Source organism: Leptonychotes weddellii, chromosome 2 (assembly GCF_054177405.1).
Source record: "Leptonychotes weddellii isolate Sample4059 chromosome 2, ASM5417740v2, whole genome shotgun sequence".
Taxonomy (NCBI): domain Eukaryota; kingdom Metazoa; phylum Chordata; class Mammalia; order Carnivora; family Phocidae; genus Leptonychotes; species Leptonychotes weddellii.
In genome coordinates this window covers 32620582-32642586 of record NC_138370.1, presented here as the reverse complement: position 1 = coordinate 32642586, position 22005 = coordinate 32620582, and the positions used below count along the sequence as shown (strand labels likewise).

General features: G+C 40.2%; 1 protein-coding gene across 3 annotated transcripts; it reads right to left on the bottom strand.

The window, feature by feature from the left end:
* Positions 1-3412: 3412 nt before the first annotated feature.
* Positions 3413-16772, bottom strand: VDAC3 (voltage dependent anion channel 3). 3 transcript variants are annotated; one of them, XM_081809558.1, is made up of 9 exons: positions 16500-16772; positions 13792-13860; positions 12817-12866; positions 9758-9910; positions 8913-8965; positions 6925-7152; positions 5443-5593; positions 4604-4665; positions 3413-3941 (listed from the first exon to the last, which is right to left on the bottom strand). In XM_081809558.1, exons 2-9 carry the CDS (start codon positions 13856-13858, stop codon positions 3863-3865), a joined length of 843 nt encoding a protein of 280 aa, XP_081665684.1. In that variant the 5' UTR covers positions 13859-13860; positions 16500-16772; the 3' UTR covers positions 3413-3862. The 3 variants fall into 3 exon arrangements, with proteins under 3 accessions (XP_081665684.1, XP_081665677.1, XP_081665680.1); XM_081809551.1 differs by having other exon boundaries at positions 4608-4665; positions 16500-16760; XM_081809554.1 differs by lacking the exon at positions 16500-16772 and adding an exon at positions 16002-16025 and having other exon boundaries at positions 4608-4665.
* Between the last annotated feature and the right edge of the window lie 5233 nt (positions 16773-22005).

The window sequence follows — 22005 nt, the reverse complement described above, 5'->3', positions numbered from 1 at the left end:
CCCCGCCCCTGGTGTTTCTTGCCTCGGCCGGTGCCTTGGGGCTCCCTGTCCCCTGAGACCAGGAAGCACACCATCTGCTGAGCTGCACACACACTGACCACCCATTAGACGTGCCACCCGCTGTGCTGCTACAGGGGGGCTGCCTGCCTTTTCAAACAATGTGAATTAGAAGAGTATTTCCCTAATTACAGAAATAAATTCACTTTAGAAAACCAGAAAAATATAGTAAAGTATAAAATCAATAAAAATTATTCATGATTCCAACTTCCTGAAATAATGAATATTAATATTTTGGACTTTTTTCTATTTCCACATATACTTTTCTTTAAAGATTTATTTGAGAGCATGAGTGAGGGCAGGGGGGACAGAGGGGGAGAGAGAATCTCAAGTAGACTCCGCACGAAGTACAGAGCCCCACATGGGGCTCCATCTCCCCACCCTGAGATCACGACCTGAGCCAAAACCAAGAGTCAGACACTTAACCAACTGAGCCACCCAAGCGCCCCAACATCTACTTTTCAAAAAAAATAAAATTGAGATTAATTCTTTGCTTTTTCTATTTAACATATTGTGAACAATTCTCAATGGTTATTCTTCAAAAACATGATTTTTAATGGCTGAATAACGTGCCATTTGATGAATCCACATACCATCATGTAGCCAGTTATGCCCATTACACACGTGGTACTGTGACACATTTTCTCTGATTAAGAACACCGCAACTAGCATGTCTGATGATTTCCTTAAGGCAAGTTCCTAAGAGCAGAGTCACTGAATCCAAGAACCCACTGACACTAAATACATATAACTGGAATGTCAGTTCTCTGTTCCCGGTGCAAAGCTTACAGGCTATATGGTTGAGGCCAAAATAAGTTACCTTGAGAGTAAGGCTCAAAAGGCAACATTGACGATCCTGGCAGTGTCCTGAACGAGTCCATTTAAAATGTAAATAAAATCAAATGATTACCCTAGGAGTCGTAGGCTAATTGGGGGGGAGGGGAAGGAGAGGGTGAAGAGGGAAAATGAGGAGAAAGCTGGGGGGTGGGGGAGGAGGTGCTTGTGTGCATTTTATGGTGGAGAGAGGGAGCTACTGAGAATTCCCACTATAAGCAAGCACCACGCACTGCTCTATCCTAGAACACCTCGCATGGCTTTCCTTCCCGGACTACCGGACTCCAAGATGTCTGCAGTTACTGCTACGAGGATGAAGATTACGTCCTGCACGGTGACCGCTCCAGAAGCTCCAGAAGCGTGCCCGTCTCTCTGCTCCAAGTTGCACACCACAGAAGAGCGCGCATGTGCAGCACTGACCCGCCCGCCCCAGCGCCCCACCAGCGCTCGGGCTGCGGACGAGCTTCTGCCGGTAACGGGCAACTAGCCACAGAGGTCAGCAGGACAGAAGGAACTTGTGTACTCCTCGCACTCCCTGTTCCTTTCCTGTGGTACTTTAGCTCCCATAATGGTGGTTCAACCCACAAAGATAATGAGAAAATCAAATTACATCGTGTGGTTGGTATCACACATCTTTTCCAACATTAAGAGTGGTGGTTGGAATCTGGGTGCTAGTAAAGATAATCTTTGGTGGTGGGGGGGGGGAATATCTTGCAGCACTAACATCTTTCAAACAGCAACCACCGTCTCTAGTTGTTTTTAAGATGACCCATTTGGAAACTGAGCAAGAATCTGGACAGGCAAATCAGAGAATTATAAATGATCAGTAAATACATGAAAACAGCTCCATCTCTTAAAAAAAATTAAAAAAAAAAAAAAAAGAAAACAGCTCCATCTCACCGGCAATTAGGAAAATACAAATTAAAATAAGATACCGTTTTTCATTTCTAAGACTGGTAAGAATTTTGAAGTTTGAGGACATTCAAAGCTATTGAGGATGTAGAAAATGGGCACTCTTGACCACCAATGGCAGAAATATAACTTGGTATAAAATTTCTGAAGGACAATTTTGTACTACTTATCAAATGCACATTCCTTATGATTTAGCAACCCTTTAAATTAAAATGAAATAGAATTAAAAATTGAGTTCTTCCAGAGCTCCCAGCTGGCTTGGTTGGTAGAGCATATGACTCTCGATCTTGGGGTTGTGAGTTCAAGCCCCTTGTTGGGTGTAGAGATTACTTTAAAAAAAAATTTTTTTTTGAGTTCTTCCATTGCCCTAGTTACATTTCAAGTGCTCACTGGCCACATGTGTCTAGTGGCTACTGTACGAGGCAATGCAGACAGATCAATTTCATCATCAGAGAAAGATCTACTGGGCAACACTGCTCTGGAAATATTTACAGAAGTGGACAAAGATATTCAATGCAGCGTTGTTTATAAAGCAAAAAACGCAATACAGTAAAAAGAACAGTTAATATCACCTTTATAAGTCAAGTAGAATAAAAAAATGTGAGGCAGATCTATATGAACAAACAGAAAGAAGACTGCGACATGTCAAATTTAAACATGTATAGCAGGGCACCTGGCTGGCTCAGTTGGTTGGAGCATGTGACTCTTGATCTCAGGGTTTAAGTTCAAGCCCCATGTTGGGTATAGAAGTGACTTAAAAATCTTTAAAAAAATAAAATAAAAATAAAAGTATATTGCATCCCACTGAATCTGATGGACCCTCCTTGATGACCTGAATGACAGAAGCAAAAAAAAAGTATATTGCAAAACAAGATGCGATTTTCACATTTTATAAAGATATTTATGTAATCTCTAAAGACACTGAAAAATATTTGCAAGGATATACATCAAACTGCTAGAGATAGTAGGAAGAGGGACTGGAGAAAGGAATGGGAATTTTCACTCTTTTTGTGTCTGAATTTGTTGCAACCAGCATATATTGTTCTTAGAAAAACATTTCAAAAAGAGTTCTATTTTTAAAAAGGAAGATATTTACCAGTAAGCCCTGAAGGTATTACACCCTACTCATTTCTTTTCTAAGCCAAGATCTCCATTCTTTGGTTATCATTTCTCTAAATCCAGTACTCGAAAGCACTTTCCTGAGGCCCTGAGGGGAGCCACAGATGGGCCTCCTCCAGCGCTGGCCTCCTCCTACCAATCTCTTCCCCACAGCATTTCCCCAACCGTACTCTTCCACTCCCCTCCCCCCACTCTTTCCCAGCCACTCACACAACTACCAGTATGATCCTGCTCTACCACAGTGCAATAGGAAGCAAGCACCCCAAAAGATGCACCTCTGCCCAGTGGGACACAACTCACGGTTTCACTCCTCGACCTGAGTGCAGAAGAGCAGTCAGAGTGATAAACAAGAGTGGAAGGGACAAGCAAGAGCACAGGTATGTCAGACATACCACTTCAGATACAAATCCCGCCCACCACTGAGGAGAGTATTTTTCAAAACAAAACCAATCACACCAAATATAAGAAACCACCCCTAGCAAGTCAGATGAACGATTATGTTCCAAATGTGATGGGTTTATTTTATTTTACTCTGATGCAAAACCAAAGATTCCACTACAGCACAGAGACCAATATATTAAAAGGTCATGAAAAAGTGGTGTGGGACATGCAGGACGTGATGTACAAACTGGAGGATCGGGTCATTTCCTTTGTAACGTGACACTACACTGTCGCTGAGGAACACATTTAAAATAACACTGCGGAACTCAACTGAAATGTGGCACAAACATGACAACTTCCAGGCATGCCTTCAAGTACCTCCCTTAGGATGGACTTGCGATCTCTAGCCTTCAGTGTGGGGAGGATTACGATTCTTTGGAAGAATACAAAGTTCACACTTTTGAAATTTCACAGAATTTTAAGGCCAAAACATAGTGGGTTCTCTTCACCTCCAGGGACAAATCGGATGCTTTACTCAAAACCACATTAAGCTTCTAGTTCAAATCCCAACCCAACCTTGTGACCTCCTGCATTGAAGTTCTTTCCGTCGATTAAAGCTGATAGGGTCAGTTTGACACCTAGGAAGAAGAAAACACCACAATCACTCATAGCAAGTATTATAATCAGATCTTCATTTTATAGAAACAATGGATGGAGTCAAGGGCACAGATTACAGCTGGGTGTAAGAGTTACAAGCATTCAGGTACGACTAAGTCAACACAGGGTTATCTATAATCATCTGATCTGCAACGAGCAAAGCATAATCACAGCAAACTTCTTCTGGAGTTCAGGGTTAAGAATAATAAGTGATCAACCAAACTCACAAGCCAGAGTGACCAAATTCTAGTAAGAAATATATAAATACTTTTTAAGCAAAAGCACTTGATCTGTTTTACTTTGTATGAACAACTGTGACAAAATGGTCTGAATTGACCTGCAGTTGGTTGTAGGTTTTTTGTTTATTTTTTTTTTTTTTAAAGATTTTGTTTATTTATTTGACAGAGACACAGCGAGAGAGGGAACACAAGCAGAGGGAGTGGGAGAGGGAGAAGCAGGCTTCCTGCGGAGCAGGGACCCCGATGTGGGGATCGATCCCAGGACCCTGGGATCATGACCTGAGCCGAAGGCAGACGTTCAACAACTGAGCCACCCAGGCGCCACCTGGTTTTAGGTTTTATAGGTTATTTTCATTATTCCTCCATTACCTCCTACCCACGCCCATTGTTATTAATTCCTTTACTCACCAGGTCGAAGGGTCTGAGTATAACCCAGTCCAATCAGGCTGGCATTATTTACTTTAGCCTAAGGTTAGGAGATGAAATAGAAACAGTTAGAAAACAATCAACTTCATAATATGTAAGTCCAGTACAACCACAATTTCATGCATCAGATTTCCAAAACTAAAGCAACTTCAGGCCAATCTAGAACTACTAAAACTGAAAATTTAATTGGTGTGGATAGGAGGGTCCTCGAGAATGCATGCTTAAAGGGCTCAAGCAAAATTTTTAAAACACTGTGCATCCAAATACCCCTGGTGTACTGAATTTTTTGAGATGTCAGTTTACAACCTCTGACAGTGGTTAAAACATGAACTCTGGTGAGAGAAGATCTGGATGCCAAGACTTTGGGCAAGTTACCTGACCTCTCCAAGTCTCAGTTCCCTCATCTATAAAATGGGCATGAGGATACTACTCACCACATGGAGTAGTTGGGAGGATTAAATGAGATACTACACATTAAGCCCTTAGCACAGTACCTGAAATTTAAGAGCTCAATTAGTGTCATTATTAATAAGAATTATTAATAGCAACAGGAATAGTAATCAAATCCCATGAATTTACAGATAAGAAAATTTTGAGGCCAAAGAGATAAAATGACTCCAGAAGGTCAGACAACAGCCTATATTTAAATATAGGAGGAACTCGGACTAGAATCCATGTTCCAGGACTTGAAGTACAATACTCTTTTCACTACACAATGACCACCTCACTAAAGTTAATAAAGAACATGCACACAACAACCAAATCACAACATTCATTTACAACTTAGTTGAAACCCAATCTTGTAGCACATTCTTACAGATAGAGAAGTTCTACAATCCAGCTTGTATTTAGCAGCGATGCCAAAACGGGTATTGTTACTGCCAGCCGTCCAAGCAAGGTTTATTGACGTTTCAATCTTCTCGTTAACCTTCTGGTAGATAGACCCTCCAAATTCAGTGCCATCATTCCTATTTTCATGGTACAAGAAAAGTCATAAATACCTAGTTTGTACCACTCTTATGGAAACAAATTAAATACCTAGTTTGTACCACTCATGGAAACAAATTCTAAGACTGTTTAAACAAGGATCTCATTTTGCAACTATCTATTTCAGCAAACTTGTAGTATAAATGACTACCAAACAAAACAAGGAACTAAATCCAGTTATGTAATTTATAACTGGCTAATTAAAATGTAATTAACATTTGATTCATTTACTCAGCTCCCCACAATGTAAATTTCTTAGACATAATTCAGTTATGCACAAAGGCAGATACCTCAGGTAAATATGAACTATGTCTTTGAGATGTTCAAAGAATTTAGAACCCTAAAAGTAGAGTTCAATAAAGATTTCTGCAAAACAAAAAATACAGCAGTACAAGAAAAAAGCCAATCCTGGACTTCATTTGAAACGACCCTAGAGTCAGAAAGCACCACCCCCACAATACCTAGGGTGTACTGCTCTAGAGAAGTGCCTAAATTATTGCTTCAAAGCATCCCAGAACTTAAGAGTCCCTGAGTTTTCATGGTTTTCCTGATCATACTGTTTCATCGATTTTAATGCCACTGTCTAGGCCACTGCTTGACTTTATTTCAGGCATTACATTGAACTGGAATGTCTAGTGGAGAGCAATCTACAACACTTCGAAAACAGAGTTCTTCCTTTGCCTTTTTTTTTCCGGTATACTAACAGTGCCCAGTAGGCCAAGACATAAACTATAATTTAAAAGTTCAAATTCATTTAACCAATAAGATGCAGCCTACAGAACCGAATCCAGGATTGCTTTGAGGACTTCTGCTTCTTCTGAATGCAATAAGGGTGGCTGGGTTGTGACCAGGGGTACCCGAAAACCTCCGCAGAATCACTGGGGATGGTCCAGGATGCTCAGATCAATTAGGTGGTTGCTCCTCATGATCCAGACTGGCTTCCAGATACTGCTAAGCTGAGTAAGGCACCAGAGGAAGCAGAAATATTTCCAAAGAATTCCTTTTATCAGGAGGTAACCTATGCCCGGGCTCTCTCCATCCCAATGGTTCTTGTACAGATTCTAGACCTTCCTAAAGTTTGGGGTACAGACTGAGAGGCCAGTAACTACCAGTAGCCTAGCACAATGCACCAAGTGCATTTACCTCTGGCAATGTTTTGCTGACTCAGAAAATAGTACAGTGAGGCTGGATATCCACCAAAGCATATTAAATGCAAGTACGATCATTTCTAACCTTCTCAACATGCTAATGGCTACCATCTTTTTGGGCGACTGCACCAGTGCTACAGGCGGAATAAATTATAAACACTCACACATGAGTGTGCAGCTGGAAGTCTGCAGCCTTATAACCCAGGGCAAAATTATTCTGTGACAGTTTGGATTTGGCTGTGTCAAAACTCATCTGATAGCCAGCAAGCCAACCCTCAAAGGCTAACACAGCCCAGCCATAGATGGTTGGTCCAGAAAAATCTATATCAACATTACTGCCAAGACTGAAACAATCCCGTTTATAAGAGGCCTTCAATTTTCCACTCTTCTTTCTGTTAGAAATAAAAACAACACAATGAAAACAACATGAGTTTCTACTACTGTCCAGAAATCTTTAGAGTAAGATACCCTCTCTCCCCCAATGTAAATACGATTTTGGTAGATGGCATACATATAGTAAAGTTTCAAATGACTTAACTCTACAAATACAGTTTTGTTAGGATTAGAAATGCATATACTGGGGTGCCTGGGTGCCTCAGTCAGTAAAGTGTTTGCCTTCGGTTCAGGTCATGATCCTGGGGTCCTGGGATCGAGTGCCGCATCAGGCTCCCTGCTCAGCGGGGAGGCTGCTTTCCCTGCCACTGTACTCTCTCTCGTGCACTCTCTCTCTCAAATAAATAAAATCTTTAAAAAAAAAAAAAGAAAAAAAGAAATGCATATACTATTTTTACCTTTTCTTCACTGTAAGTTCAAATGACAGGATATTTCATGATTAATATCATGGAGGGATGAACAAACGTATAAAAAGGAATAAGCTATTTCAGTACCAAATTAATAACCTGAATATGTATTTATTCATGAGAACCCAAATTTCTTTAAATGTTTTTATAAATGCCCAAATGCTACAAAATGTAACACCTGACACACTTCACTTCTAAGTTATTAACCTATCATGAAGAGAAGTGTGTTTTGTTTTTTTTTTTAAAGGATACAGTCCTTTGGTAAACATATTTATTTTCCTTAGGGTCACTATTTTCTCCCCGGACAACATTAGATGGATGGAAGAGAAGTGTACACTTTTGAAAGACAGTACTGAAAACATGAAATTGGTCTTAATCATCCTTGTCCTATTTAATCAGGCTTCTGAGAATATTTGTCTGGAAGATAACTAAGCGTGTGGCAGGAATGACACACGTTGTTACAGCTAAGGAAAAATGACACTTTGACTTTTTCTAGCACCGACCCATGTGAGGCGGAATAGCAAACAACATGATCCCCATTTTTTAGACAAAGAAACTGAAGCGGAGAGGTTAGGAGATTTCTAAAGGCTAAGAAAGCACATCAGTAGCAGAACTACTGCTTATAGTGTTCCCCAGCCAGATTACACTGTTTTCTTAAGAAATTAACTTCTCAGGGGCACCTGGGTGGCTCAGAGTTGAGCGTCCGACTCTTGATTTCAGCTCAGGTCAGGATTCAGAGTCCTGGGATAAAGCCCCACTCCTGGCTCCGCACTTAGAGGGGAGTCTGCTTCTCCCTCTCCCTCTGTCCCTCCCCCTGCTCTCTCTCTCTCTCAAATAAATCTTAAAAAAAAAAAAAAAAAGAAAAGAAATTAACTTCTCAGCAAAATACCACATCCATGAATCTTTAGAATAGCTTAAGAATTATCTAGTCTTGGAATGCCTGGCTGGCTCAGTTGGTAGAGCATGCAATTCTTGGTCACTGGGTTGTGAGTCTGAGCCCTACACTGGGTGTGGAGATTACTTAAAAATAAAATCTTTAAAAAAAAAAAAGAAAGAAGAAAAAGAAATATCTAGTCTCAAACCCTTCTAGCTCCTGAACTTTTCCTACACATGCCTCTTTGGACTAGCTTTGTATTTTTGTTCATCTGTTCAATTTTCAAATCAAAACTTTACCCTGCTTCAAAGGAATCCTCCTTTCTCTTTACTAGACATACAAGGTCTCTCTGGTGTTCCTAACAGCAACCTCCTAAGTTCTCCCTGCATCTAAACTTTTCATTGCAATTCCCTAGTCTAAAGCGCTCTCTCCCTACAGTCTACAAAAACATTTCAGAAAATAGGGTTTGGATAATTACCCTGTGTTCGGTACAAATATGGTATCAAGAGTCAGTTTCAACCCTTCAGCCAACTGAAAAACAAAGATTTAAAATAAACAATTAGTAATTTTCTATTTTTTCGACCCAAGAAACCAATTTAAAGTTTTCTCTAACTTCCTAACAACAACAAAAAAAAGGAGTCATTAAAGTAAGCCAAATATTAAGTTACTTACTAAATTACATCTTTATCCTTCCCCTCCCTCCTTACCCCAGGTTTCATCAGATTCTCTCACCAAAAACCAGGTTTAAATGTGTGGGCCAAATTCTATCACAGCCAATAACATTAATTACAGTAAAAAAACAACAAAATTCCAATACAACCCGGTAATCTTGATACTCTCTTGAAATTACTGTAATGAGATAACCTGACATTTAACAAACCAACCTAAGGAATTTATTCAGCTACACATATATGTTAACTATCTATGGTAGTATGCATGTAGACAGACCTCAAAAAACAGTGCCCTGTACACAGCAAATACTTAACAAATATCTGCTGATAAATTTTTCTCTTTGAAGACATTACAGAATTTAAAAACATTTTTCTATGGAGCAATTTTGCAACGATTACAAAATAAAATCAAACTACCTCACTGTGAATAGTTTGGTTTACCCAGAGGAGGTTCAGTTACAATCAGAACTGGTCAGAACGAAGATGTAATGTGATAATTATGGACTCACAGTTTTACTTTCTAGAAATCTAAGACATATCAAAGAAGGCCACATGCACAGAAAAAATATGGCTACTATCTAGGTTATGGATAATAACATTTTATCTGCAAGATAAATTTAACCTACAAATAACTTCTAATGCCTTCTCTTACCTTATTCTCTAAAGAGATTTCTGTTCCGAGAGTATTGTCTGTGTTCCATTTCTGGGTGAAGGTAAGTCCATAGTTACAGACCTTATATTTGGTCTCTAGGTTGCCTGACGCTTTCCCTGTATCAGTGTAAGCATGACCAGAAGTAGAAAATTCCTGATAAGCAAGAAAAATAATTACTTTAAAATCAACTCATCAAACAGAAAATACTCATCTCAGAAAGTAGTGCTCAATGCATCAGAAACCAATAGTTTGTTACAATGTATTTCCTGCTTTCTCATTTCTAAAGTTTAACCAGTTTCAGATCTTTCCATTATTCCACCTCTCTTACTAATACTTCTTGTTCCATATACTCTCTTACTAAAATGGGAATCTTAAATTCTCTCCTTTAAAAGAGAAATATCTTTACTGAAAATAAATGCCTTTACTAAAAAGACAAAAATATTGAATCATAAACATTTTACTTTCATGACCTGAAAAAAGATTATTCATTCTCTATCATATCTTTCAAGCTATTAATTAATTTTAAAATCCTTAAAAATCCCCAAACACTAGAAAGGACTACCCTACCCTCTTTTTTGTTGTTGTTGTTTTTTTTAAGATTTTATTTATTTATTTGAGAGGGGAGAGAGTACATGAGCATGCAAGAGCAGGGGGAGGGAGAAGCAGACTCCCCACTGAGCAGGGAGCCCCACATGGGGCTCAATCCAAGGACCCGGGGATCATGACCTGAGGCGAAGGCAGACGCTTAACTGAGCCACCCAGATGCCCCAGCCCTACCCTCTTTTAATAGAACTTCAGTGCATTAAAAAAAATTTTTTTTTAATTTTTATTATGGTAAAATACACCTAACATAAAATTTACCATTTTTAAGTGTGCAGTTCAGTGGCATTAAGTACAGTACACGATCACGAAAACTTTATTCCTTTGGTCCACAAAACTATCGGTAAAATTTTTGATATAAACAATCTCAATATTTGAAAGTATGTACCCATTTTTCAAAACAAAATGGAAGGGTATAAATTATCTCTCTTTCTCCCTTCTCCCCATCTACCTTTTAAAGTGCTTTCTATCAAATAGTTACTATGAACACCTTAAAATATATCCTCCTCCCTAGGTAGGTGTCCTTTCAGTCACATGACAATGAGCAACAGGAAACAGATCTCCCTCTAAAAGGAAGCAAACAGTCAACACCTGTCACTGACAATCTATGAACTGTCAAGAAAAAAAACCCTTCTGATTGGCCCTGTTTTTAGAGAACATTTCTGAACTACTGCCACAGTCATGAAATGCTGCCAGCCCTGAGCAGTTCTGTTTCCCTGCCCACAGTATGAATCCTCCCTTTACCAAACAGCCTGCTCCTTACCTCTAACTCTACATGCTGATGAAACTGGGAAACTATGATCTGTTTATCAACACCATGCAGGAAGTTTTCCAAGAGAGTATCATGCTGCACATTTTAGGGTAAGGCCTCAGTACAAAATGACAAACGCTAGTCATGTTTAATAGTCCACACAATTATTTAATGCGAGCACTGCTTTCTTTTAGTAGATCCAACTATCCAGTGTTTTATTTTTTACATATACCTCTCATAAACTTGAAAGTATAGCACAGATAAACCTCATTTTTAGTGTTAGGAATACTTCACACACAAAACTAAAGTAAAAGTGTATTTAGTCTACATTTTTTCCTTGTTACCATCATTTCTTACTTTGAAGCTCTCTCAAAAGTCTAAAATATCAGAAGTACAAATCTTAAAGGCCAGAATTTTTCTAAGTTAAAAAGTTTAACTGGCTCACAATTGCTTTAGTTGTTCTCTAACTTCTTCATTAGATCAAACAGTGCAAAATACATTTATGATGTGCATATAACATCTGTAGCTCTACAGTAAAGGCTAGTAAGCAACAAAACCACCATAAAAATGTTACTGTTAAACAGATGGCATATGATAAAAATATTAAGTGCAATCTAAGAACTGATTGGAGCAATGGATGAAATTTATCTTAAATCAATACCAGAGACCAAAAGCAGCCATAAAAACAAGCACACAAATATGCTCTATTTTTCTTACCATCTGAATGAATAGTCAGTCCCACACCACAGCAGCATGGAAGGGAGATAAAATTTTAGCCGATGATTTTTATAACAAACCTAATTTGACCAAATTCTGAAACCCTATTCAAAGTTAGTATAATTTTCTATTTTAACAGAACCATATAACAATATGCCCAACCTAGTAGTAGTTGCATATATATTTATTTACCACTAGAAAAACCTAGGGAAAAAATGATAATGACAAACCAGGAGTATGAAACAAAGTATCATACAAATTCCACATTCTTTTAGCTCCTCTAATTAAATTATTATATCTGGAAATAAAATTAGCACTAGTTTAAATAGGTAAGTACCAAAAAGGTATGCTATCAATGAGCAGAAATCAGAGAATGAGGTGAATGTAAAGTTAATCTATTTACCAGATTTACTGAATAAAAGTTCTGGTTAATGACACTTTGAAAATATGTCTATAGCCTTTACTATATTCTTAACTTCCAGTAAAAAAGACTTCATGAACATCCAATAAAAACTGTAGATTAATCCTTTACATGCATTTTTAGTTCTACATTTGTTTTGATCAATCAGGAAGGGATAGACTAAAATTAATTTGTTTTTGTAAGAAGGCAATAAAACTTACATGAACCCAGTATAATGGAAGTAAAGTTTTTAGGACCCATATACATACTCATGAAAGTATAAACATATGATATGGGTCAAAAAAATACAGATATTTTATATCTCCTGAGAGTAAGACTAAGCATATTCTTATTATGAGGGGGGAGAATTCTTATTCTTCTTCTTATTATGAGAACCTTTGTTCTCCCCCAAAATTCAACCTGATTGTCTAGGGCTAAGGGGAAGATACTCACTGAAATCTGAGAGTATGACAAAACTGTAAGGAAGACAGCACAGTGCCAAATGTACAGACTCACGGAACTAAACAACTTTTTAATAGATTCCTTTAAGTTAATTATGCTACATCTATTAAAATTATATTGGCTACTCACCACTCCACTACAGGACTTGGTTCTCAGATCTATTTTAACCATGCCAAATCCTAGACAAACAGAAAAACACAGTAATGTACAAAATGTGTTTTCACTCCAGTTTTTACAACTTAGAGATTATGAAAACAGTCCATGTACCTTCCATATGGAAAATACACAGTATCCTCGTTAGGTGAGAGTTCCATTAAAAACTGACTTATAATGAAATAAGTATAATTTTTAAGCTCTCAAAAAACAAAAATTAGCAGAAAATATTATGCTTATGTAAGTATAAACTTAAATAATTACACTAGTTAATAAGAAAAATCAAATGTAGGGGCGCCTCGGTGGCTCAGTTGTTAAGCATCTGCCTTCGGCTCAAGTCATGATCCCAGGGTCCTGGGATAGAGCCCCGCATTGGGCTCCCTGCTCCGTGGGAAGCGTGCTACTCCCTCTCCCACTCCCCCTGCTTGTGTTCCCTCCCTCTCTCTGTGTCTCTGTCAAATAAAATCTTAAAAAAAAAAAAAAGAAAAATCAAATGTATATAGCACAAAAATTAAAAGATTAAGTTTTAAAAATCAAAAATAAATATCCATTGGGGATCAAGAATATGTTACTCCAAAGAAGTCAAAAGTTGTGTCTTCACGCATTGCCATTATTTGGAGGAGGAAAAGTGCACCCCCCACTTTAACTGTCGCTAGGGCTAGCCAGAGGAGACAAAAGTATTACAGATTTCTATTACTTCATCTTACAGATAACATTAAATATGCAAATGTATATGCATGCATATATGTATATAATTGCTTTTAATGCTTGTAAGGCAGGCACTCTACCTCTAAAGAGTCAAGTCTAATAATCTGTTGACAGTTATCCCCTTAAATCTTGTGAAGTAGATTAATGTTAACCTCATTTTACTAGCACTGCATCTTGCATATAGTAATAAGCATTCAACACTAACCCTTACCCCAAATTGGAAATGTACAGTAGCATACTTACCATATCCTTTATTGAAGACATCCTTGGCGGCCTTTCCTAGGTCACAGTAAGTCGGTGTGTTACACATATCTTATAAAGAAAAATAAGGACAAAGGAATAAAAACAGCCATTTAGTATTTATTCACCCACAGTCCTCGTATTTTGTCCTGTGACAAGAGGTATACAGTTTTCTCTTCCTTTGCATCATTAATGCCTATACCCTAATGCAAGCAAAGTTAGGAGAAGGCATTCTGCTTCTTTACAAAGAACTTTCCAGAATACTGGATAATAAAAGGGTTGTTTTCATGAGATTCACAGAGATCATCTTTCTGACTGCATTTCAAAGAAAAGAAATTTCTCACAGGCTGAAGGAGATGCTTTGTTAAATTGGGACTTTTTACTTAAAAAAAAAAAAAAAACATATATATATATATATATATGCAAACTTTACATTGGAAAAACATTTCTTGGGCTGTTATAAAGCCAAGGGCTACTAAAGTGATAAGGTAAAACTGTTTTTGAAGAACTGTAAGAATAGATGCATTAAAAATCTTCAGGGTTAACATTTTTGCCACTGTGAAATTCAGCTCTTAAAATAAGAATTACCATACTAATTGGAATGCATTCATCCAGAATATGTCCTCTCTCAAAGCTCTTTTAAAAATAAAATTATAGGGGCGCCTGGGTGGCTCAGCCGGTTAAGCGTCTGCCTTTGGCTCAGGTCATGATCCCAGGGTCCTGGGATCGAGCCCCGCATCGGGCTCCCTGCTCAGCGGGGAGCCTGCTTCTCCCTCTCCCTCTGCCTGTCTCTCTGCCTACTTGTTCTCTCTCTCTGTCTGTACAGATAAATAAATAAAATCTTTAAAAAAAAAAAAAAGAAAAAAGAAATAAATAAATAAAATTATATAATCTTACCCATTAGCCACAAACAGGATAAATTCTACCTGCAGTAATTCTGTTTATCAAAAATTGGTGTATACTCTGAAGTTAAAGCCTTCAAAAACCAAAGGTGCCTTCACTTTTCACCTTACCTACTTGGTATTCACACAGCTTTTCTACTGCCGATATGGCTCTCACATTAAAGTTCTCAGAAGCTCTATCTACACAGATAAACATACCACCCTTCTGCCCTCTTTGTATAATGGGAAATCTCTTCCTGCAGCAGCCTCAACAGCCATGGCTAACCAATTGTAGAACCATCTCAAGCAGTCCCATTCGCCCAATACCAGAAAAATCCAGAGCACCAGCTATCCCATGCAATTACTATGCCTGAACTATCTACACAATCAAACTAATATTTACTTATATTTAGCCTGGCTCTTAATCTGCCCTTCTGCTAAGTTTCTGCCTATACCATCACACCTGAACACAACACACCTTACGATGCACTTTTTAATTGTGAATTCATTTAAAATTTGTTCCTTAACCTAAACCTGTCAAATATGACAGACATTATATATATATATATATATATAGACAATATATATATATATTAAGAGAGCAGGGTATAACATAAAATACATATCTAAAGAGGAAAGAGTATAGTAAAGGTGAAAGAGTGAGTATAAATGTACTGACTCATACGATAATAAAACTTTGTCCTAAGCCAGGGTTTCAGAGTTCACTTCCAGGGCAATTCTTTTACAATTCAATTCCCTGCATTCAAATGATCCATTCTAGAATTGCCAACTGCAATTTGATATTACTCTTTATTATTTCAACTGATGCTGGTATCTGATGAAATTTGCCAGAAGTCTAAATTTGAGGAGGTCGGTACAGAAAGGCAGGCACTATATATTCAAATAAAAGTGTTAAGCCTTTACAGTCTGGATTTTCATCTATTGACAGGAGAAAAGATACACTTAACTGTTTAGAAACATCCATCTAATGACAGTCTTTTAGCATTTTGCTTTATTTTTTCAAAACCACTGCTAGACACTATGCAAAAGTGTAGCCCGTTTAGTTTACTAACTGATCTCAATTCTGCCTACTTCACGCTTACTTTTTCAGGCCCATGATTCTGATGGGTAATGCACTGCTGGTATGATCAAGCAAAAAACAGAGAAGACACACAGACTTCATGTCACTCGGGAGTAAAGCTATCATCACATATTTCTATCAGCTCTACAAAATGCACTTGTTCGTTGGCATGCACAACGTACGAGGTTGCTTTAGATGCAGACAGAGGGGGAAGGGTTAATTAGGTAATACTGCTTTACACAATTACTAACTTGTCCGTAAAGAGCCCCTTTTGTTCCTCGTCTCGCCTTTTTCAGTTGCACGTACAGCATCCTCCCCTTGGCGATAAGGAGTGCTACAGAGCTCCCCTGATACTGGACAATTCCAGAGAGGAAGCTGGGGGCGGAGGGGTGGGGGTGGGTTTGGGGTTCGAGGATCCAACTTCCCTAGAAACCAACCTCCTTTCTGGCCTGACGCCTAGAAAGAAAGTCCTGTGGGCCCACCAGGAAGGGAAAGGGTCAGGCTCGGCGCTCCGAGCGCCGTTCCCCACGCCGGCGTTGCGGCTCCATCACCTGAGGCGGCCAGGGGAGCAAGGTCCCTTCTGCCCTATGCGGCCCCGCCGGGACCGCGCCCCGTTAGGCTCCTCTCTCCCTTCCAAGCCCTACGTTAGGCCGGCCTCCCGTTGGGTCCCCTGCTCGGTGGCGTATCGCCACCCACTCCAGCCCGCCCGGGCCGCCAGCCGCCCGGCTCACGGTCTCGGGCCCCCTCACCTCCAACCAGAGGGCCTGTCTCCGTTCCGCCAGGGCAACGCTGAAGGTCTTCTTCAAACCAACGCCGTCCGCGCCTGCGCGGCCTCACTCTCCCCGCGGCGCCTGCGCGCCCCTAGCCGCCCCTCCTGGGCACGGCGTTTGCGCCGTAGTGTCGCGCCGGAGTCGCGCGCCGCGGATCTGAGTGCCGAGAGGAGCAGCTGGAGCGAACCCAACTGTCTGGCTCCGTGTGCGCGCGTGCGCGAGAGGGCCCGGCGAGCAGGTGTCAGGAGCGGGAGTTGATGTAGGCAAAGAGGCCTGAGGGATCACACCTCTGTCCCTGAAGGGGCTCGCTCTCGCGAGAACGCCCGGAGGTTACTAGTTACTGTTGCTATGGGAGGGCTGCGGGCGAGGCGGGCGAGGCGGGCGAGGCGGGCGGAGAGGATCTGGGACACAGCTGATGGATGCTGTGGACTGGCACGTTTCGTTCAAATGCCGAGCAGATCTTTATGGGAATTTCGTCTCCGACCGACTAAAATTCAAGAATGTGACCCTTAGGTTATCTCATCTTAAGGATGAGTAAACGGGGCCCCCAGGGGTAAGTGACGTGACTTATTCAAGATCACACAGGTAGCGATTGATTATAATTCAAAGGAGAGAGGAGATGGAGGAGAGAAAGCTCTTCTTTAGAGAATACCAACTAATAAATATAGAAGAAATTATAGAAAGAGGAAATCACCACTCTGGATCCACCAGTTTCAGGCAAAAATTATCAATAGATGCTAGACATTTGAAGATAGTCATACAGTTCCAAAGTATCAGCCTACAGATTCCTTACTAAAGAGAAAAAGAGTACCTTCACATCAAAGAAGTCACCCTTAACCAAGTAATCAAACTTAACATCACCAGGGATGGTACAGAGGACACAAAGGTATTATTCTTGCTAAAGGTGTGTCTCTCTTCATGAGAAAACAATCAGACAAATCCAAATTGAGGGACATTCTGCAAAACAACCGCTGGGTCTCTTCTAAAATGTAAATTTCATGAAAGATTAAGAAAAAGGCTAATGAACTGTTCCAGATTAAAGGAGACAAAAGAAAGATACGGCACTGCAAGCAATGTGATCCTAAATTGAAACCTGGATCAAAAAAACAAGAAACAACTATTGAGAAACATATTGGCATAATTGAGAAAATTTGACTTTATTATGTTAGTATTGCAACAATGTATGGTTTTCTGATGTTTATATTCGTATCTTGGTTATGCAGAAATGGCCTTGTTTTTAGGAGATGTATGCTAAAATATTTAGGAGTGAGATAGCATGTATCTGCAACTAACTCAAATGGTTAAAAAAAAAGACAAAAACATAATGTATAAAACATTAACAATTGGTGATTCTAGGTGGAGGATATATGGGTGTTCATTGCATTATTCTTGAAACTTTCCTGTAAGTTTTATAGTTCTCAAAATAAAAAGTTGGGGAGAAAAACCCCACAAAGTTATTGATGTTCAGTCTGCAAGTTGCTGCTTGAGTCAGTAGGCAGATATCATGATTTGCCTGGTGTGTGTAAGGCATTTCAGGCTAATAGACAAGTAAGATAAATGCTTCCAAAGGACTCATAATGTAGGACTTGGACAGGCAGAATATGATCAATATAATAAGCAAAGCAGTATAACTTAGTAGGCTAAATAAAATGAGCTGTGGAGTCCAAAGAGGCTGAATTTGTATCCTAGATGGGCCAAGTCTTTGGTCTTAGGCAAGCAACTTAACTTCTCTATGCCTCAGTCTCTACCTCTGTGAAATAGAAATAAATAATATTTACTTCAAAGGATTGAGTGGATAGTAAATAAAGTATCTATAGCATGTAACAATCTACCTGGCATATGGAAAATGTTCATTAGTTAATAACAGGTGAAAATGAATATGCTGTAAGAGTTTAAAAGTTATACAGAATTTTATGCACACACACACACATATACACATATGTGCACACATATATATATCAGGGCCACACTTCAGCCTGTACTTTGGCACAGACCTGGCCTTTGTCAGATACAGCAGGCCATTCAAGGCTATTATAAAGAGCACTTGAATGGGAATTTGGCAACATTCCTTCCCTCAGCTTCTGTTATCCAAAGATCTCTCTTCTGAAAGGACCTGACAACACCAGTCCTAGGTCACGTGGAGAGACTTCCTCAGGAAGGTGATGAAAGAAAGTGTTAAGGAAAACACCTGCCACCGAGGAGATCCTTCCTTTGCTTCATATCCCTCTGGCCCTGTGAACTCAGCCGGATCCAGGTTCATGCTCGATGTCCATAGCAAGACCCTGGCCTTGACCACCTTGAAACTACAGCCAGTTCTCATTACCCCACTCATACTGGGATCTAAACCCTTGGGACCTCCCCAGTCCAAATCCTAGTAACATGGCATTCTTCTCCTATAAAGTCTCTAGAACCAGGATTTTAGAGCAGGGAAGGGATTTTAGACTCCTTCATGGGTGCGACATTTGTTAAGTACTTTCTATGGGTAGGGCACCATGCTCGGAGCTGATGTAGGAGGAAAGAGCACTACGTGTCAGTGCTGTCTGGGTCCAGAGGCCCATGTCACCTTGAGGGTGAGCAGTTTCCCAGTACAAGTCACCTGTTATAGTCAAGACAGCCTGCTGATCTGCCTCCATTACCTTTTTGAGAGAAAAATCTCAGAAGGTTAATACAGTTTTACCCTCAGAAATGAAAAACAACTGAAGAGCAGAGGCCCCACTATGAAGATTTGGTAGTTCAATTACACTAACTATAAAAAATAAGATTCTGAAGCCAGGGGTATTATTTAATTCCATTTCTTTTCATTAAAGCAAAAGGGCTCACTTGTTTGTTTTCAAGGACTCCAAAATTCTGATGAGGGGTGAGGATCCCCTAGTTACTGAGCAGCTGAAGGCATCTTTGAAGAGGAGGAGGTGCAAACCGTGTCTTTTGGCCATCTACAGGGAGGCTGCAGGGCACAGAGGGACCCAGCGGTGAAAGCCCATCTGTGTACTGGGGGAAGGGACTGAAGGCTGCTCCCGAGGAAGTGATGTCTCAGAATGACTCAGGTGGACAACAGGGGAACAGCTTCCAGTGCAGGGGGGCAGAGTGATCAAAGATGTCAATACACCATACCCCGAAATTCCATCTCTAGGGGCTTGTCTCAAGGAAACAGTCATGGATGTGTGCAAAGATTTCTCTTAAATAGCTTGAATGATTTAGAATAGCAAAATTTTAAAAACAATCTAAATGGACAACATTTATAAGATTCACTAAATAAACTATAACATACCCATATTCGGGGTTATAGTACAGCCAAATGTTCTGATTAATATTTGATGATCTGAGGGAAGGTTCAGTGAAAAACAAAGAGGAGGAAGCAAAAGTAAATACAGTGTAACCTCAAGTTGTGTGTGTGTTTTGTAATTTTACTTTAAGAAGAAGCAGTGGAGGGGCACCTGGATAACAGTTAAGCGTCTGCTTTCGGCTCAGGTCATGATCCTGGGATTGGAGCCCCACATCTGGCTCCCTGCTCAGCAGGGGAGTCTGCCTCTCCCTCTCTCTCTCTGCCCCTCCCCCTGTCAAATAATTTTTTTTTTAAGATTTTATTTATTTATTTGTCAAAGAGAGCACAAGCAGAGGGAGCGGCAGTCTCCCCGCTGAGCAAGGAGCCCAATGTGGGACTCGATCCTAGGACCCAGTAAATAAAATCTTTAAAAGAAGAAACAACGGAATGATAACCCAAAACATCAGTGCTGGAGAGACAGACAGGGCAACGGGTTGAGGAGGTTCACATGGGGAGGTGTAGGCATTAGTAATGGCTAGTTCTGGAGCTGGTGAAAGATTAATTATATTGTACATTAAATAAATAAATGCTATATGTATATGTGTATATGTACCTGCATAGAAAGAAATTGGGAGAATTTACCAAAATTTGACAGTGACTGTCTCCGCTGAGTCAGAGTATATGTGACTTTCATTTTCTTCTTTACACTTTTCTGTACTTCACAGAATTTTTAAATTTGAAGATACGTTTTTCAGTTATAATTAGAAAAGTTAAGGTCACTCTCATAAGGTGGGGAAGTACTGAGGTTTATGAGAAGGGAAGTACCGTTCCATGGGGAATTTCCACCAAAAATTGGGAACTGCCCCTGGAATGGAGTACCTGGAATTTCCATTGGGCCTTCTGAGTGCCCACTTCACTTGACCACAAGAGGGCGCAAGGAATCAAAGTAAAAGCAAAGCTAAACCTGTTAGCGCGCACTGGGCTTGGGTTTGTGCGTCAGGGTGAGGAGCCCTGCCCTCCTCTTGCTCCCTGGGGGCTTCATCCAAATTCTTCACAAGGTTTGAACACAGTTATGAATCCTACAGGATTGGATGGTGTGTCTAGGGGCTGCCCTACCAGAGTCAGGGTCTACGTTGAATGTCAAAAGGGCACCCTTAAATCTTTGCAAGTTGTCTTTATGAGGAAACCAGTTTCGTCAATGTACCACATATAGATTAGGGGACAGCCTGGTTGACACAACCTTCAAGTTATTTAATCTTAACCACTATAATCACATTTCCAGAAAGGATAATTTAGGGGAAAGATGACATAGTCCTACGGTTGTATGTAACCCAAATATGGCAACAGGCAGTGTTCCCTGTGATTTTATTTCTCAGTGGATATATAGCTATGTTTCAAGTGATTTGACGTTTGGGGACTTCAGGTAGCAAGCAGTGTAGTGTGGCGTAGAGGAAAAAATAAACTTTGGAACCAGAAAACTGATGTTCAAATTCTACATCTACCTGCAACTCACTAGCTGTGTGCCTGGGGCAAATTACTTGACCTCTCTGAACCTCGGTGTCTCCATTTTTAAAATGGGGACCTCCAGAAGTAAACTCCTGGTCAAATGGGGCCCACCCAGAGGGCTCCAGGCACAGATAGCTGTCTTTGACGGAAGTTGTGAGGAGACTTGGACCACCTCCAGGGTACATCCAGGGTAGGAGCCTGGCCAGAGGAGGCTAGATCATGCCCTGTGAGTCAGATACATCACAACACCTGGGGACATGGAGTAACCACATGAAGACTTTCCCTGGAAGGGTGACTCTCATGGGGAGGGATACTAGAACTAGGCGGGCCCCCTGGAGAACACCCCAGGGAAATTCAAAGCAAGCAGCTTCCCCCCTCCACAAGGGGATTCCAGAGCGCATGTGTGCAGAGCTTATGGGGGGCATTCTTTTTTTTTTTCTAGTGTCACTAAGATATAATTGACATATGACACTGTGTAAGTTTAAGGAGTACAATGTGATGATTTGATACACGTATATATGGCAAATGTTTACCACAGTCAGGTTAGTTAACACATCCTTTATCTCACAGAATTACCATCTTGCTGTTGTTACGGTGAGGACATTAAAGCTCTCCAAGTACACAGCACAGTATTGTCAGCTACAGTCACGACAGCCACCCATTTTTAAAAATGTGCTTCTTCGGAATTGGGACTCCAGGCAGGTTTGGGGTCTCCTA

Bases quoted from the DNA above. Each gene is read 5' to 3' on its own strand.
- VDAC3 (XM_081809551.1), bottom strand. From the start codon at position 13,858: ATGTGTAACACACCGACTTACTGTGACCTAGGAAAGGCCGCCAAGGAT. The intron at 8,966-9,757 runs GTAAGAGAAGGC...TTTGTTTTTCAG, and splicing joins AAATCTCTTTAGAGAATAAG to TTGGCTGAAGGGTTGAAACT. The intron at 4,666-5,442 runs GTAAGAATGTGC...TCCTAACCTTAG, and splicing joins ATTGTAGAACTTCTCTATCT to GCTAAAGTAAATAATGCCAG.